This window comes from Nyctereutes procyonoides, unplaced genomic scaffold (assembly GCF_905146905.1).
Source record: "Nyctereutes procyonoides isolate TBG_1078 unplaced genomic scaffold, NYPRO_anot_genome, whole genome shotgun sequence".
NCBI classification, from domain to species: domain Eukaryota; kingdom Metazoa; phylum Chordata; class Mammalia; order Carnivora; family Canidae; genus Nyctereutes; species Nyctereutes procyonoides.
The window spans coordinates 32,722,862-32,738,493 of NW_026575131.1; the positions used below are offsets into that span (position 1 = coordinate 32,722,862).

Genomic DNA, 15,632 nt, shown 5'->3' on the forward strand with positions numbered 1-15,632 from the left:
TTTCAAGATTTTATTTATTTATTCATGAGAGACACAGAAAGAGAGAGGCAGAGACACAGGCAGAGGGAGAAGCAGGCTCCATGCAGGGAGTCCCAACGCGCCCTGGGCTGAAGGTGGCGCTAAACCGCTGAGCCACCCGGGGTGCCCGCAATATTGCATTTCTGAGAAGAACCAGAAATGCTCCAAGATGAGGTTTCTGGACTATGCAAACGTTAATTCAGACTTACTATTATAACACTAGAAGAAAAGCAAGCCTCATCAACACCAAAGATCACCCAAGAAGAGTGCAGATCAATCAGAGTGCTTAAAAAGTGCTGGAAACGATGATCATACTTAAAGGCAGGCTGACAATTGTGCTGCCTGGGCCAATAATCCTCAGAGCTTTCCGTAGTAATGGAAATCAGTGAAAGGTGGCTCAAAGAGTCATGTGAGCTTCAGTTTCCATGGAGAAGAAAAGAGAAAGCCAGGATGCCCAGGCTAAGGACCTCTAGGAGAATCTGGATTCTCCCCCAATTCCCATCACTGACAAGTCAGCCGGCAGCAAGGTCATGTAGGGTGAAACTAAGGCTTCCTTAAATAACCCAAAACCTGGGGTCTGGACTAAGAGATTCCTTAAAAGCCCAGTCAGAAGCATAGGCATCTCCTCACAGAGTAACTTTGATATGCGGTTTTTGCTGATTCCAGACAATTGCCTGGTGTTAGTCCACCCCTAACAACATATATAACCCACTGGACTGAACTTATATGTCAACTTATCTTGTGTACAAAAGGAAATATAAAAAAGACTAAATGCTGACAAACACAGGTTTATTCATAAGCCACCCAAGGCACTTTAAAAACTCTTCTATAAATGATTTATTTACTACCCATTTCAGTCTCAACAAGTAAATATCAAGAAATAAATGTAGTTCTCATTTAGAAGTGTTACTAGTGGAAGTTTATTACATGCACTGCTTATTTTGGCCCCACCTATTTCTAGAAGAGTGTCCTAAGAACGTAGGGATATTTATTGGAGGATGAAAAAGAGTAGAAAATGAGGAACTTTATAATTGTTAACATATGAGAATAGAGCAAACAGGCAGTTCTTTAAAGAATATTAATATTTTCACCTTTTTCTAATTTATGTTAAAAGTGGTAATGAGCTCGTATCAGAGGTATCAAGGCAAACACCAAAAACCACAGTTGCATTTCATATTCTAACACTTAACCACTTTGCCCTTCCATAACCTTGATTGATCCAAATTATTTTACAATTTAAATATTTTTGTTTGAAGCACTGGCACCAACACCAACATTTGAAATTTTAGTTCCTGCTACTTTAGAGAACCTGTCCTAATCTTTTAACTAAATTTAAAACTTCATATAATATATGTGATTTTGTGGCAAAGAGTAAATCTGATGTCTTGTTTTTTTTTTTTTTTTCTTTTTTAAAGATTTTATTTATTTATTCATGAGAGACACAGAGAGAGGGGCAGAGACACAGGCAGAGGGAGAAGCAGGCTCCATGCAGGAAGCCCAACGAGGAATTCGATCCCAGGTCTCCAGGATCAGGCCCTGGGCTGAAGGCAGCACTAAACCTCTGAGCCACCCGGGCTGCCCTGATGTCTTGGTTTAAAATGTCATAAAAACATGTTAAAGTACCTTTTAATAGGGATACTTTAGCAAGAGGTTCATTTAGGTCTTGCTCATCCATTTGGGCGTCTGTAGGGGGCAAAAAAGATAATTACAAACAGTAATCAGGTCCATCCTGAAGCTATCACTATCAAAATAAATAACTGAAATTTATACAGGTGTCATATTTGGATAGTTGAAAGTAATTTTAACAATATATTCAAGATTCAAAAGAGTAACTTCAAAAATGGAAGGAGACTACTTTTTCCCCCAAAACACAAACTTTGAAATCTCCACCCACATTAATCTGCATACCTAAACTGCTCAGCCAGTAACATTAACATCTGTAGATTTGCAAACATCAGGTTATAACTTACCTGTAGTGTCGTCACTACTTTTTTCCTTGCTTGGACTCAGAGTATCTGACAAATCAGATTCTTTTGCTCTTGCCTGGTTTTCTACCAAGAAAAAAAATGAAAGTAGAATCTCATTACAACTATATTAATAAAACTGCTTTACGATTTGAGTGCTCTAAATCTACTGATATGCAAAATACTTTTAAAATTAACTGAGGTCACTGAATCTCTTACTTCTTCACCACTCTAGTCCAAAATGGAATGCTGGTTATTTATTACATGTGGCTCATATTAAATTATAATGTGGATCATATCTGCTGTGCAGAGGGCTGGGGCTTTTGTCAAGGCTGTCCACTGGCCAACTAGAAACAAAAATGAAGCAAGCTTTGCTAAAGTATTCAGAGAACTGCAACAAATATAGCAAAATTCCAAGAAAATGTGGACATTGTATGAAGATGATGCAAGGGGCTTTCTTACATAAAAACACTAGTTAGGTTGCCTTAGCAATAGTTATACTTAGTAATATTTATATTTATATAAAACTCTAAAATCACAACTTGTTATAAAAATGACATTTAAAGAAAATCAATAGCCTTTTATATCTAAAAAAATATATATATATATATATGTAAGTACCTGAACCACATTTAGAAAGACCTAAAGAAAGTTTTGAGATTATTTGCAAGTGGTGCACTGCCTCTGCCAATAAAGACATCCTAGGCCTCATTTTCAACATTGCTATCAAAAATCCTAACTATAAGCCCAACAATTTGCACATCTGCGTGTAATATGGCATGCATTAAAACAGCATTTACAGAGACAGCTATTTCTCTGACAAAATCCTATAGCATCTCCCCATTCTCCACAGGGTCTCAGCCAATCTTTACCTCCCAGGATTTAGCTATAATTTGGTCCTTGCATTAATGGACACATGAGCTCTTTTTCAGTCAGGCTAGCCTCTTTACAGGGCTGAGATATGCCAGCGCACTATGATCTCCCAATTCTTTGCTAGAGTTGCTATTTTGCTAAACTCAATGACCATTCTCTCTACTAGGCCTATTCATTCTATAAGATACAGCTTAATCCCCTAACCTCTAAGTAAGTCTTCATTTCTCCAGCATACGGCTTTTTATTGCATATTCTCTGTATCCTATGATCTTGTAATTAATCCTGCTCTATTTTATATCATCTATGTGTATATATGTATCTTATTTCTTTAGATTATAAATTCACTGAGTATATATTATTTTGTATAATGTTATGGCCATTGTTTGTGGTAATACCATCAAAAATTTAAATGTGCATATCCACTTCTAGTACTTTTTCAAAGAAAAAACAGACTACATATAATATATATAAGGATGTTTATTGAAGCATTGTTCATTATGGAATGGAAAATATTCAAGATATGTTCCTTACTATTAAGTAAAAATAAAGATTGTTACAGAACAGTATGTATATGACCCCACTTAGAATGAAAATAGCTATACATTTAGCTATGAATTTTCAGCTGTACATATTTATTCAAGTCTAGAAGGATCCACAATAGAAATACCCACTGTCATTTCTGGAGATAGGGACATGGCAGGTTCTGATTTTCTAACTTCATATTGTCATACATTGTTTGAAAATTTTTGTTAATATATATCGTTTTATACCCAACTAAATGAAGAGATATTTTCCATTTTGAAAGTAATAAAAAACATATCTAAAACCATTAATTAATATTAAAATATATTTTATACAATATTAAAATATAACTTATTATGGCTATTCCATTAAGAACATCCCTAGAATTTGTGGCTGAATTTGTGAAATAGATGATAGATTACAAGAAGCCTTTTGCTTCTTTTCTCACTGCCATTTCTAGTCATAGGCCAACTGCTGAGAGACACAGAGCTTAGATTAGAAGTGCAGTCACTGACCATGGAGGCCCGTGGGAATACAATCTATGACCTCTCCTGCATTCACAGTGTGCCATAATCAGGCATTTCTGAATGTTCTAGTTTTAATCACAAAGTTACAGTTCCAAACAAGGCAGGCTACTACATCTAATCTATACATGGATGGAAAAGGAATCTCTCTGGGAGAACAGAAAAAGGACTCTTCTGATTTTAATATTCTTGGCAATTTTAAGATCAAGATATTGAGGTAAATCAAGAAGAATGTATTTTCAAAAGTATTCTTTTGGATTAGAAGGAACTTTTATTTTATATTTAGAATATTAGCCAGGAAGGTAAAACTAAAAGGTGGGATCAAATCTTCCAGTAAGATTTTACTAGAACGTAAGTTCCATGAGGACAGGGATTTTTGTCTATTTTGTTAAGTGCTCTATCCCCACTGCAGTGAAGTGTTCACTATATAGCAGGCACTCCAAAGAGAGGATGTTTGAAGGCACGAACCTATTTTGAGTAAGAAGACAAGTCAAATCATGGTCCATCACTGTTACGTCCTAATATTACAATTATTATGTGGAGGCAAACCAAATGTATTCAAGAATGAAATAGGATATAACAAATGAGATGGAAAAGGAAGAGTATTTCTTTCCTCTCAAAACATCCATTCTTTAGCTATGAAGCAGCACCCAACGTTCTAGTATTAAAAAAATCCTTACTGGTTGATTTTCTCTGCAGCACTTAATCATTAAGATACATACCAATAATATATAGAAGGAAACAGAAGGATAGCTACCAGAATCAATACCAAAACTGTTCCCAAACTGGAAAGTCTACATACAACAAGATGAGTATTTTCACTGTATCTCTGAGAACACATAATGATGGATGGACAGAACAAACTTACTGGCCACAGACCACTTCCTACACCAATGGAACCATTAGTTGGTAAGAAAGCAAGAAGGGAAATGAGAACTAACATTTGTTGAATACTAGAACAATGCTCCTTGCTTTATAAGCAATATTTCATTAAATTTCCACAAATTTGCAGTTAAATATTGTCAATTTCATTTTACAAATGAGGAAATTGAAGTTTAAACAGTAAGTTGCCTGAAGGCATACAGCTAGTTAGTTAGTGGCAGAATCTGGAGTTGAAACCATCTGTTTTGAGACACCTGGGTGGCTCAGCCGTTTGAATGTCTGCCTTTGGCTCAGGGTGTGATCCTGGGGCCCAGGGATTAAGTCCCCCCATCTGGTTCCCTGTGAGGAACCTGCTTCTCCCTCTGCCTATGTCTGCCTCTCTGTGTCTCTCACGAATAAATAAATAAAATCCTGAAAGAGGAAAGAAAGGAAAGGAAAGGAAAGGAAAAAGGAAAAAGGAAAAGAAAGGAAGAAAGAAAGAAACCATCTGTTTTACCTACCAGTATTCTTTTTATTTCTGCCCTCAGCCTACAGTAAACATATAATGACTGCTGGTTGAGTTAGGGTTTAAACACAAAGCACATACAATCTATGGTTACATTTTGCATTAAGTGATATATCTGAAATACTAAAACTTATAAAATCTGGTAATTGGCAATTTCTAGGAACTGTTATTTTCAATGCAGAAAAGAAATTCTACCAAAAACCACCCATGGAAGCATTTTAAAAATAATACTTAGCCAAATCAAAAGAAATACTTTATAGTCAGATATAAAGCATTTAAAATGTAACTTATCTCAGCCATCCAGTTTGTTACAAGGATTAGTGTACCTCTACATAGTAACTGTGAGAAATGTTTGTAAAATGTTGACTGCTGACAGAAAAATCTCTGGGTATATAAAACTTGATCTGTATTACCATTCTTAAAGGATGTATTCACTTGCATGGACTTACTTGCTATAATTTATTTAATAAATGCCCTCATTACTGGACACTTACTGTTTTCCTCTCTTTGCTTTTAAAACATTGAAGTGAATACCCTTGCATTTTGTCCAATTTGTTTCTTAATATAAAAACCCAGAAATGGAATTGTTGGATCAAAATGTATGCTCTTTAAAGCTTTCAACACATATTTTAGAGCCAGTTTTCAAAAGCAAATAAGTAAAGACGGTACAAATCTTTTTCAATAATGACACCACATAATGTCAAGCAAATATATTTGAATTCAGAACACATAAAATAGAAGCACTAAAGTAGCAAGATATTTTTAATTAAAGTAGGACTGATTATTTTTCTAAGGCTCTACACTTCCACTTCAGTGTGCTGGCTATTCAACTAATCTGAGTAGGTATTTGGGTGGTGAAGTAAAAGCTATGTTAAAATCTGTTCTCATCTCACTTTAATAAGATGAAATAAATTGCCACATGTACTAAAAATAGTTCACTGCTCTGAAATCCAATGCCTGTTTGCCAGAACAATATTAGTGATGCATATTCTATGCATTCTTTCCCCAAATATGGCATCTGCCATGCACAAAATTCAGAATGGAAGCCACCAGATACTTGAAATAACATTCTCCTTTTAAATATTTTTAGAAGCCAAAATGGTTCCTGTTAACTTTTATAAAACAGAATATACTGAGATGGAGTATTCCAAACTTTCATCACTCATTGTTTTAATGGACCAAAAAGATTGTGAATCTACTTATAAACTTTCCTGGTAGGTTCTGATGAAAGTCCGAGAATGATAATGAGCACATCACACCAAATTTATTTGTCCAATTTCCCTAATGCATAAGAGTGACTTGACAATATAATGCTTTAGAACACTTTTCTTCTCTGACAATTGTAACAGAAGAGAATAAACAGAAGAGAATAAACTATTTCAGGCAATTTCAAGACTACTCATTATAAATATAAGAAGACTTTACATAACACTTTTATTTAAATCAAATTGATATGCCAAAAATTAAGAAAATATTAAATTTCATAAGGAATGTTAAGGTATGACAACCACAGAAATAGAATTGCAAGCATTTTTCACCTGTTTTACAAAAGATTTACATTGTGTTTAATTAAAATTTTTATAGCAAATATAATATCAAATATCAAAAAAGCTGAAAATAATGCTAGAAGTGAGACAGATCGGAACAAATCTTTCATACCTAACAAAATCTATTTCAAGCACTTAAAAAATATATATATATATACCCACTTAAAAAAGAACCTTTCTAATTAAGATATCCTTCTTAAGACAGAACTCCAACTATCTTAGATTATATGATACTGTTACTAGATTGCCACTTGGTGAGCTATAAGAAATAAATTGATGGTTAAAATACTATGACCTTGGAAAAGTACACTAACCTCCATTATCCAAAAGAGTTGTCAAAACCCACAGAAAACCCAGAGAAAACGAACCTTTTGAAAGCTTTGTTTCTTCTACCACTTTGGTTAGATGCCCCTCGACGATCAGCTTCTCTGCCAAAGAAAACAAATGTTACTATCCAAGCCCAAACCAAGTAGCATTTCCCTGAGCGGGGCAGTGTAACACATTCCATGACCAAATTTAAAGATGATAATATTACTCCCATGACTAGGCTTGTACAAAAACTTGAAGCTGGAAGGAGAACTAAGAAAACTCGAACTATAATAGAGCAATCAGATTAATGCAGAAATCTGAGGTTGGGGGAAATTTTGTCTTTTATTTTCGTTAGTTTTTACCTTATCTAAAAAGCCTACACCTTTTAGAAAAGGACTCAGAACAAAGAAACCCTCTTTAAATCAAGTTGAAATAAAGGAATTCTGAGAAAGTATTTAAAGAAATAATACAAATTATATTATACCAACAGTTTACTTTTCCCTATTGATACAATTCAGCAGAGATGCATATATGACAGGCTTCAATAAAATGAATCATTTAAAAGATATTAAAATAAATACTTTTGTTTTGTTTTATAGGGGATTTTCGGTAAATGTATAATGTAGTTTCTTTATAATTTATTTAAATTCAGATCTTCATATTCTTCATTTCACTGAGAGGAATATCTATTCTGAATATCCCCTTATTTAATCCTGTATGTCAGTTGGTCTCCTTGAGTTTATACCTTGGCAGCATGTGAAATAATTTCTCTGTTCCTTCACTCTTCAACCCAATGCAGCTTGGTTTACACCCACCAGCCACTAAAACTGTCCCAAGATTACTATAACCTCCTCTCTGCCAAAGGCCACGGCTCCTTTAAATAATTTTCATTTTGTAATATGCTCTTTGTAGTATGTGGCACTGTTTGCCCCTGCTCCTTAAAAATTTTTCTTAAAGTCAAAATAATGGGTTTAGATAATTTTAAAAGGCAGTCCACCCCATCTTTTGTCCTATTCCACACTCCATTCTTGAAATTCATTTCCTAGAAGCAATTTTTTTTTAAGCAATAACTTTTAACTTCAAGCTATTTCTTCTGGTATTCACATTTATAGTTCTAAAATACTGCTATTTTACTTTTCCATTTTAAACACTATTTATTGACAACCTCTAATAGATGACTAAAAAAAGGACTCTGAGTCCTTTTTAACTATCATCCTCCTAAGGGATACATTTGTCCATCTATACTTAGTATCTATGGTACTACGACTATTATTTATATTTGAATCATGTAATATGCTACAATTATCTTTCTCTGCTTGTACCTTCTTATACAACTTGTAGTGATTTTGGAGTTTGCAATATTTTATTTTGCTAACTTTTTATATATCTATCTCAAACACAGCCCAAGTTCTTAACAGAACCATAAAAACTCTCAATACTGTCAAACATATCAGGTAATCCATCATATTATATATCCCTGACCAGCTGGGATATCTTTAAGTCTGGGCTGTATCCTGCTCCAGTCTGGGCTGTATCCAAAATCCTCTACCCCCAGAATCCAAATCTTTCTTCTTCTGTTTTAATCCCTTGTTTTAGCATAAAGTATCCTCAGTTAATTTCCTGAAAGGGGACTCATAGAAGGTTAAATGCTTTGACTTTGTTCCTCTGAAAATGTTAGTGTTCTCATATTTGACTGATGGTGTGACTAGATACACAATTCTACAGGAAATAATTTCCTTCAGAATTTTGAAAGTATTGTACCACTATTTTCTAGCTTCAAATGAGATGGTGAGTGCTGTTCCTCAGTAGGGACTTCTTGTGCTCAGTACAGTGTGGTATGCCTGTTCTTTCTAGGCACCTGGGAGACTGCATGTTTCAAACTCTGTAGCACTAAGGAAGGTCCACATGACTGGTTCTCGCCAGGGATAAACCATTTAAGAAAGAGTAGGAGTTTTCTATACTGCTTTCTTCTCCCCATTCTAGAAACTATGTGCTGAGATGGCAAAATTCTTTATCGTAAGATGGTAAAGCCTCCATTAACCTAGATCCCTGAATAACATGGAAAAGTGTTCTCACCTTCACCATGGACATAGAGCATGAGTGCAAAAAAATATTTGTTGAATTAAGCCATTTAGATTTCAGAAGTTTATTTATTGCTATATTATAATTTAGTTTATTATGATTAACAGAGTATGAGATCCTTTCTCTCTCACAATTTTCAGAATCTTTTCTTTATCCCTGGTGTTACTATATTTCATATACTTAGGACATGGTCTTTTTTTTTGAGGTGAGATTCACATAATATAAAATAATTATTCTAAAGAGAATAATTCAGTGGCATTTAGTATATTCACAATGTTATGCAACTGCAAACTCCATCTAGTTCCAAAACATTTTCACCACCCCAAAAGGAAACCTCATGCTCATTAAGAATTTACTTCCATCCTCCCTTCCCAGCCCCAGCTATTACTCATCTGCTTTCTGTCTCTGAATTCCTATTCTGGATATTTCATATAAATACCATCACATAATATGTGAATTTCTGTGTCTGGCTTAGTGTGTGTGTTCTAAAATATATTGTGTCGAGTAATCAGTGCATCCTTTCAGTTTAGAAGCTCATATTTTCAACTCTGGGGAATTACCTTCTCTTCTATTTCACTGATAAATTCTTCTCTCACTCTCCCCTTTCCCACACTCTGGAAATCTTATTATTCAGATGTTAGATTTCCAGGATCAATACCTTAATTTTTAAAAAATCCCCCTTGGTCTTTACTTAGATAAAACCTCAAACCAACTCTTGTCTTTTTTGTTATATTTTCTGGAATATTTCCTCTACCTTCCCTTCTAACACTAACTCAAAAGGATATATGCACCCTTATGTTCATTGCAGCATTATTTACAGTAGCTGAGATATGGAAACAACCTAGGTGCCCAATGATGCATGAATAGGTAAAGAAATATATTACTCAATCATAAAAAAGAATGAAATCTTGCCTTTTGGAATAACATGGATGGATCCTAAGCATGCTATACTAGGTTAAATAAAGTCACACAGAGAAAAATAAATACCATATGATCTCATTTAACGTGTGGAATTAAAAACAACAACAAACTCATAGATACAGACAACAGACTGGTGGTTGCCAGAGGCAGGAGGTGAGGGAGTAAGAGAAATGGGTGAAAGGGAGCCAAAGGTTTCAAAAAAAAAAAAAAAGCCCTAGGCATAATGCAGAACACAAAAACCATATGTGAAGGGACAGATATATTTGACCTCAAGTAAATTAAAATTTTTTAACTTAAATTTTTTTAAAGATTGCATTTATTTATTCATGAGAGACACACAGAGAGAGGCAGAGACACAGGCAAAGGGAGAAGCAGGCTCCCTGTAGCAAGCCTGATGCAGGACTCAATCCCAGGATCATGCCCTGAGCTGAAGGCAGACGCTCAACCACTGAGACACCCAGGCATTCCAAATTAATATTTTCTGATCAAACTCACTATAAACACAGGTAAAGGGCCAGTGACAGACATGGAGAAAGTATTTGAAAAATAAATAGCAGATAATAGGTCACCATTTATCATTCATTTACTGAACAATTAATTAGGGAGTACCTACTATACGCCAGATAGTCTCCTAGATGCTGGAAACATTAGAATGAACAAATGACAAAATTCCTGCCTTCCTAGTTCTTACATTCTAATGGAGTGAGGAGGGAAAGATGCTAAATAAACAAATGAAACATCAGATGGAGATTATGTAGAAAAATAAAGCACAGAAGAAGGAAAGGGAACACAGGGATAGCAAAGATATGAGGCCCTCCAAAAATGGATGAGAAAAAGTCAAACACAACAGAAAAGGGGCAAAGAATAACAATACTGAATTCAGAGGCCAAGAAAAGAAAATGTCCAGTCAACGTGAAATTTACGGTCTACCTACAGAAACAATGCCATGGCATTATTCACTCATCAGTTTGGCAAACATTCAGTACCAGGAGGGCTGAGTATATGAGTAATCTTATGTCCTTCTGGTGGGAGTGTAAATTGTTTTTTTTTTTTTAGAGGGCAATTTTGACAGAACTCATCCAAATGTTGAAAGCACATGTACTTTGACACAGAGTCTCTATTCTGTGTATTACTCTGGAAAGAGACAACGTACAAAGATTTTCAATGCAGTACTGTCTGTATTTAGGGAGGGAGTAGATTACAAAATTTTTATAGTTCTACCAAGAAAAAAAATGTGTTAATCTCCAAAGTGTCTGTCAACAACAAAAATTCATTTTAAATAGTATTTACCTACTATATTTGCATAATTTTAAAATGTTGATGACTAGTCTAGCTCTCTCTCTTAGGTCTCAGAACACTACTAACTTCTTCCCAAACATCTCCACCCAGAAATCCCTCAGGAAGTTCATCTCACCAAGTCTAAAATGGAATTTCTCTTCCTTTGTCTTGGATGGATTTGGGATCTCTCCTCAAACATAGTCTGTCATTCCTATTTCTAATGAGCTATATACTGCAACTATATATTTTTGTCTACCTTTCTCAATATACTATGAACTCTTTGAGGAAAACACTTCAAATATTTACTGTGTACCAGATAGAATACTAGGTACTCTTCATGGATTATTACCAAGATATATGTTATATATTTAGGAATTTAGAGTCTAGTGGAAGTAGGAAGGTATCTCATCAATAATTTAATTCCAAGACAATTCTGAACATATAAAACAGGTTTCCACAAATGTTGTTACATGAATTTTAGCAAATAATAAAATAATACAAATGAAGACTTTGAAAGCCATTACAATCTTTCTCTAGTATGTTGAAGATTTAAGTGCCACCATGTTTAAAAAATCCTAAACATACCTTAGGAGTAATTTACTGTTCAAAATGCTCACCCTTAGAACAAAATCTGAAGTCCCTACCAGACCTACGAAGTCTACATGATCTAGCACAGGGGTCAGCCAACTATAGCCCTAAGGGTCAAATGCAACCTGCTGCCTGTTGGGTAAATATGGTTTTAGAGGAACACAGCAGGTCCATTCATGTACATGCTGTCCATAGCTGCTTTCCACTACAATGGTAGTTTAGTAGTTGCAACTACTAGAGACTTTATAGCTTGGAAAGCCTAAAATATTTATTATCTGCCCCCCCCCCTTTAAAGCTATTTTTATTGTTCTAAAACTCCTATTTCAGTCCAGTCCCAGTTTTCATAGTTTCTATCTCACATACTTTTCTCCAGACACATGTACATCTCATTCAGTTTAGTCTCAAATCTGTTCAAATCCCACATGCTACCTTTTAACTACCTTTGGTTTTACCTACATTTTTAAATTTTTCTTCAGTGGACTTATTACTACCTGACATTAGTTTATTAGTTTTTCTTTCCTCCAAAGAATGTAAACTCCATGATGGCAAAGCTTTCCCAACAGCTAAAATAAGACCTGGCATATATCAATGTACATGCTTAATAAATATTTATTGAATGAATGGATTGAACATCTATCTTTAAAGGAACCAAACCTGGAAAAACTATTTGAATGTTTTCCTTGTTCTAAAAAACTAAGATTTAAATATGCAAAATGTTTTACACAGTACTAGTATCAAAGTGCTAAATAATAATTACCTGTTGCTATTGTCACTACTGAAATTACTTAAGGTAATATTCTCAAACCTGGTGAATCATTAGTGGCCTGTAATAAATAATTGAGGAAAAGGGGCGCCTGGGTGACTGTCAGTTAAGCATCTGTCTCCCTTTGGCTCAGGTCATGATCTCAGGGTCCTGGGATCGAACACTACATCTGACTCCCTGCTCAGTGGGGAGTCTGTTTCTGACTCTCTGCCCCTCTCCGCTACTCGTGCTCTCTCTAACAAATAAAATCTTAACAAAAAAAATTTTTTTTAATTAATTGAAGAATATTTTTTTAAAAAGTTTCTGGGGCGCCTGGGTAATTCCATCAGTTAGGAATCAAGCCCAACTCTTGATTTCAACTCATGTCTTGATCTTTGGGTTGTGGGTTTGAATCAGAAGTTGTAGTCCATGCTAGGCATGGAGCTTACTTTTAAAAAAGTTTCTAACCACTGGTTCTCAAACTTGGGGTGGGCACCTCAATTCTTTGGGAGTACTAAAAGTCAGAAGCCACTCAGATTCAGAAGAGAACTTCCATGTAATGATAAATGCAGGTCTTGAAAGAGCTATTTGGCTCAGGACAACTGAAAGATGAGTTAGAAGATTTTCTTTCCTTTTAAAAAGTCCCTCTTGAGGGATACTCTAGAGAGACACTTATTCATTTTCTCCTATTTTTTATTTATTTTTAAGAAAAATTTTATTAATTTGACAGAGAGAGAGAGAAAGAGAGCACAAACAGGGGGACCGGCAGAGGGAGAGGGAGAAGCAGGCTCCCTGCCCAGCAGTGACCCTGGGATCACGACCTGAGCTGAAGGCAGATGCTTAACTGACTGAGCCACCCAGATGACCCATTTTCTCCTACTTTAAAAAAAATACTTACTTACTTACTTACTTACTTATTTATTTATTTATTTATTTATTTATTTATTTATTTATGAGAGAGAGAGACAGAGAGAGAGAGAGAGAGAGAGAGAGAGAGCGAGCGAGCGCTCTCGAGCATGAGTGGGGGGGATAGGCAGAGGGAGAGAAGTAGACCTTCCGCTGAGCAGAGAGCTGGATGTGGGGCTCCATCCCAGGACTCTGAGATCACCAACCCAGCTGAGGGTAGACACTTAAACAATTGAGCCACCCAGGGGCTCTAACCCATACTTATTTATTGTGAAAAATAACACACAGAAAGGGACAAACAACACAAGGGTACAGGTTAATAAAATTTTTAAAAGCAAATGTCTATATGACTACAGCTCAAATCAAGAAACAGAACCTAACCACAACCCCCTAAAGCTTCCCACATTTCCCTTTCCAATCAAAACTCCATAAAGGTAACTACTATCCTGATTTAATTTCTTGCATTTCTTTATAATCACACTACCTAAACTGTGCATGACTAAATAATATAATTTTAGTGGTTTGAACTTCACGTTAAGTGGAATACTACAGTATATACTGTTTTGTGTCAGGCTTCTTCTTCTTCTTCTTCTTTTTTTTTTTTTTTAAAGATTTATTCATGAGACACACACAGAGGCAGAGGCAGAGGTAGAGACAGAGGCAGAGGTAGAGACAGAGGCAGAGGCAGAGGGAGAAGCAGGCTCCTCACAGGGAGCCGGATCCGGGACTGATCCCAGGACCCCAGGATCACAACCTGGGCCAAAGGCAAACACTCAACCAATGAGCCACCCAGGTGCCCTGTTTTGTGTCAGGCTTCTTTCATTGAATATGCCTCAGTGTATATATATTCATTTGACTACTAAAGGTCTTTTAGGTTATTTCCAATTTTGAACTGTAAATAATGCTGCTGTGAATATTCTTGCATTTGTACCTGATACGTATATGTAGGCATTTCTGTAGGGAACCTATCAAGGAGCAGAACTGATGGGCACAGTGAGTCTGACAGTTGAGAACCATCACCTAAGCATTTAGTTTAGTCAGAAAACATCTGATAGAACTGCAAAAAATGTCAAATCTGTAAAAGACTGAATAGAACAAAACCAAATTTATTTCTTGGGTGATAAAAATAAATTATGTACTAACATATTACTACATGGCACAAAATAAAAATAAAAAACAATGCATTCAAAAGAAGTACAAGGAGCACAGGTGTGCCTAGCCTGGACTAAATTCTTTAAGCTAAAGAGCTACTTTCCTCACATGATATATACAACCAACTGAAAGCAGAATATAAACTCAAACAGCACTATCAGATACTGATGTCAGCTGCCTAGGGATCTTAACTGACAGAAGAGAAGAGCAGATGAATATAAAAGACCTACATAATCTGGTATTTGTAACTGCCAACCTGGAAAATACCTTTAAGTCTCAAAGTTAGGTTTCATTAAAAAAAAATAATGTTATCACTTGGGCATTAAAATAATGTGCTGGGGACCAAATTTTCTAAATGGCACTTGTACTAGTAATTAAAAAGTTAGACAATCTTGACATTGTCAGGAATATATTGCAAGAACAATAAAACCAGATCAGTCAGCTTTCACTGCCTGTGACTGGTAATAAAAAGAGGAAAAGAAGTTACTTCAGCAAAAAAGCTCCCACTAACACCCTCTCCAATCTCCGCACCATAAATTTTGTACTTGCTAGTGAACATGTATTTCTGTGTGGCAGGCATTACTTAGAGTGCTTAGCAAATATGATTCCATTTAAAACTCACAATAATCCTAAGAAGTAGGTAATACCACCCCATTCTACAAATGAGGAAATTGACATTTAATGAGGTTCCATAGCCCAGAGTCCTACTGCCAGTAAGGGACCAAATGAGAATTCATATCAAGAATCCTCTGATCCAATTCTAAACATCATAGATAAAAGTGAGCTAAAATAACCCAAAAGGTCATTAGAGGGAAATAT

General features: G+C 35.4%; 1 protein-coding gene across 32 annotated transcripts in view; it reads right to left on the minus strand.

Moving 5' to 3' along the window:
- SLMAP (sarcolemma associated protein) overlaps positions 1-15,632 on the minus strand; it is a 142,561-nt gene that overhangs the window by 27,959 nt on the left and 98,970 nt on the right. For 22 of the 32 annotated variants that reach the window (XM_055344201.1, XM_055344202.1, XM_055344193.1 and 19 more), the window contains 3 exons: positions 7,204-7,263; positions 1,989-2,069; positions 1,642-1,701 (listed from right to left, as the gene is read on the minus strand). In XM_055344201.1, the coding sequence (XP_055200176.1) occupies positions 1,642-1,701; positions 1,989-2,069; positions 7,204-7,263 (201 nt within the window). Of the gene's footprint in view, positions 1-1,641; positions 1,702-1,988; positions 2,070-7,149; positions 7,264-15,632 lie in introns of all 32 variants that reach the window. The other 10 variants (XM_055344189.1, XM_055344177.1, XM_055344183.1 and 7 more) reach the window with 1 other exon arrangement.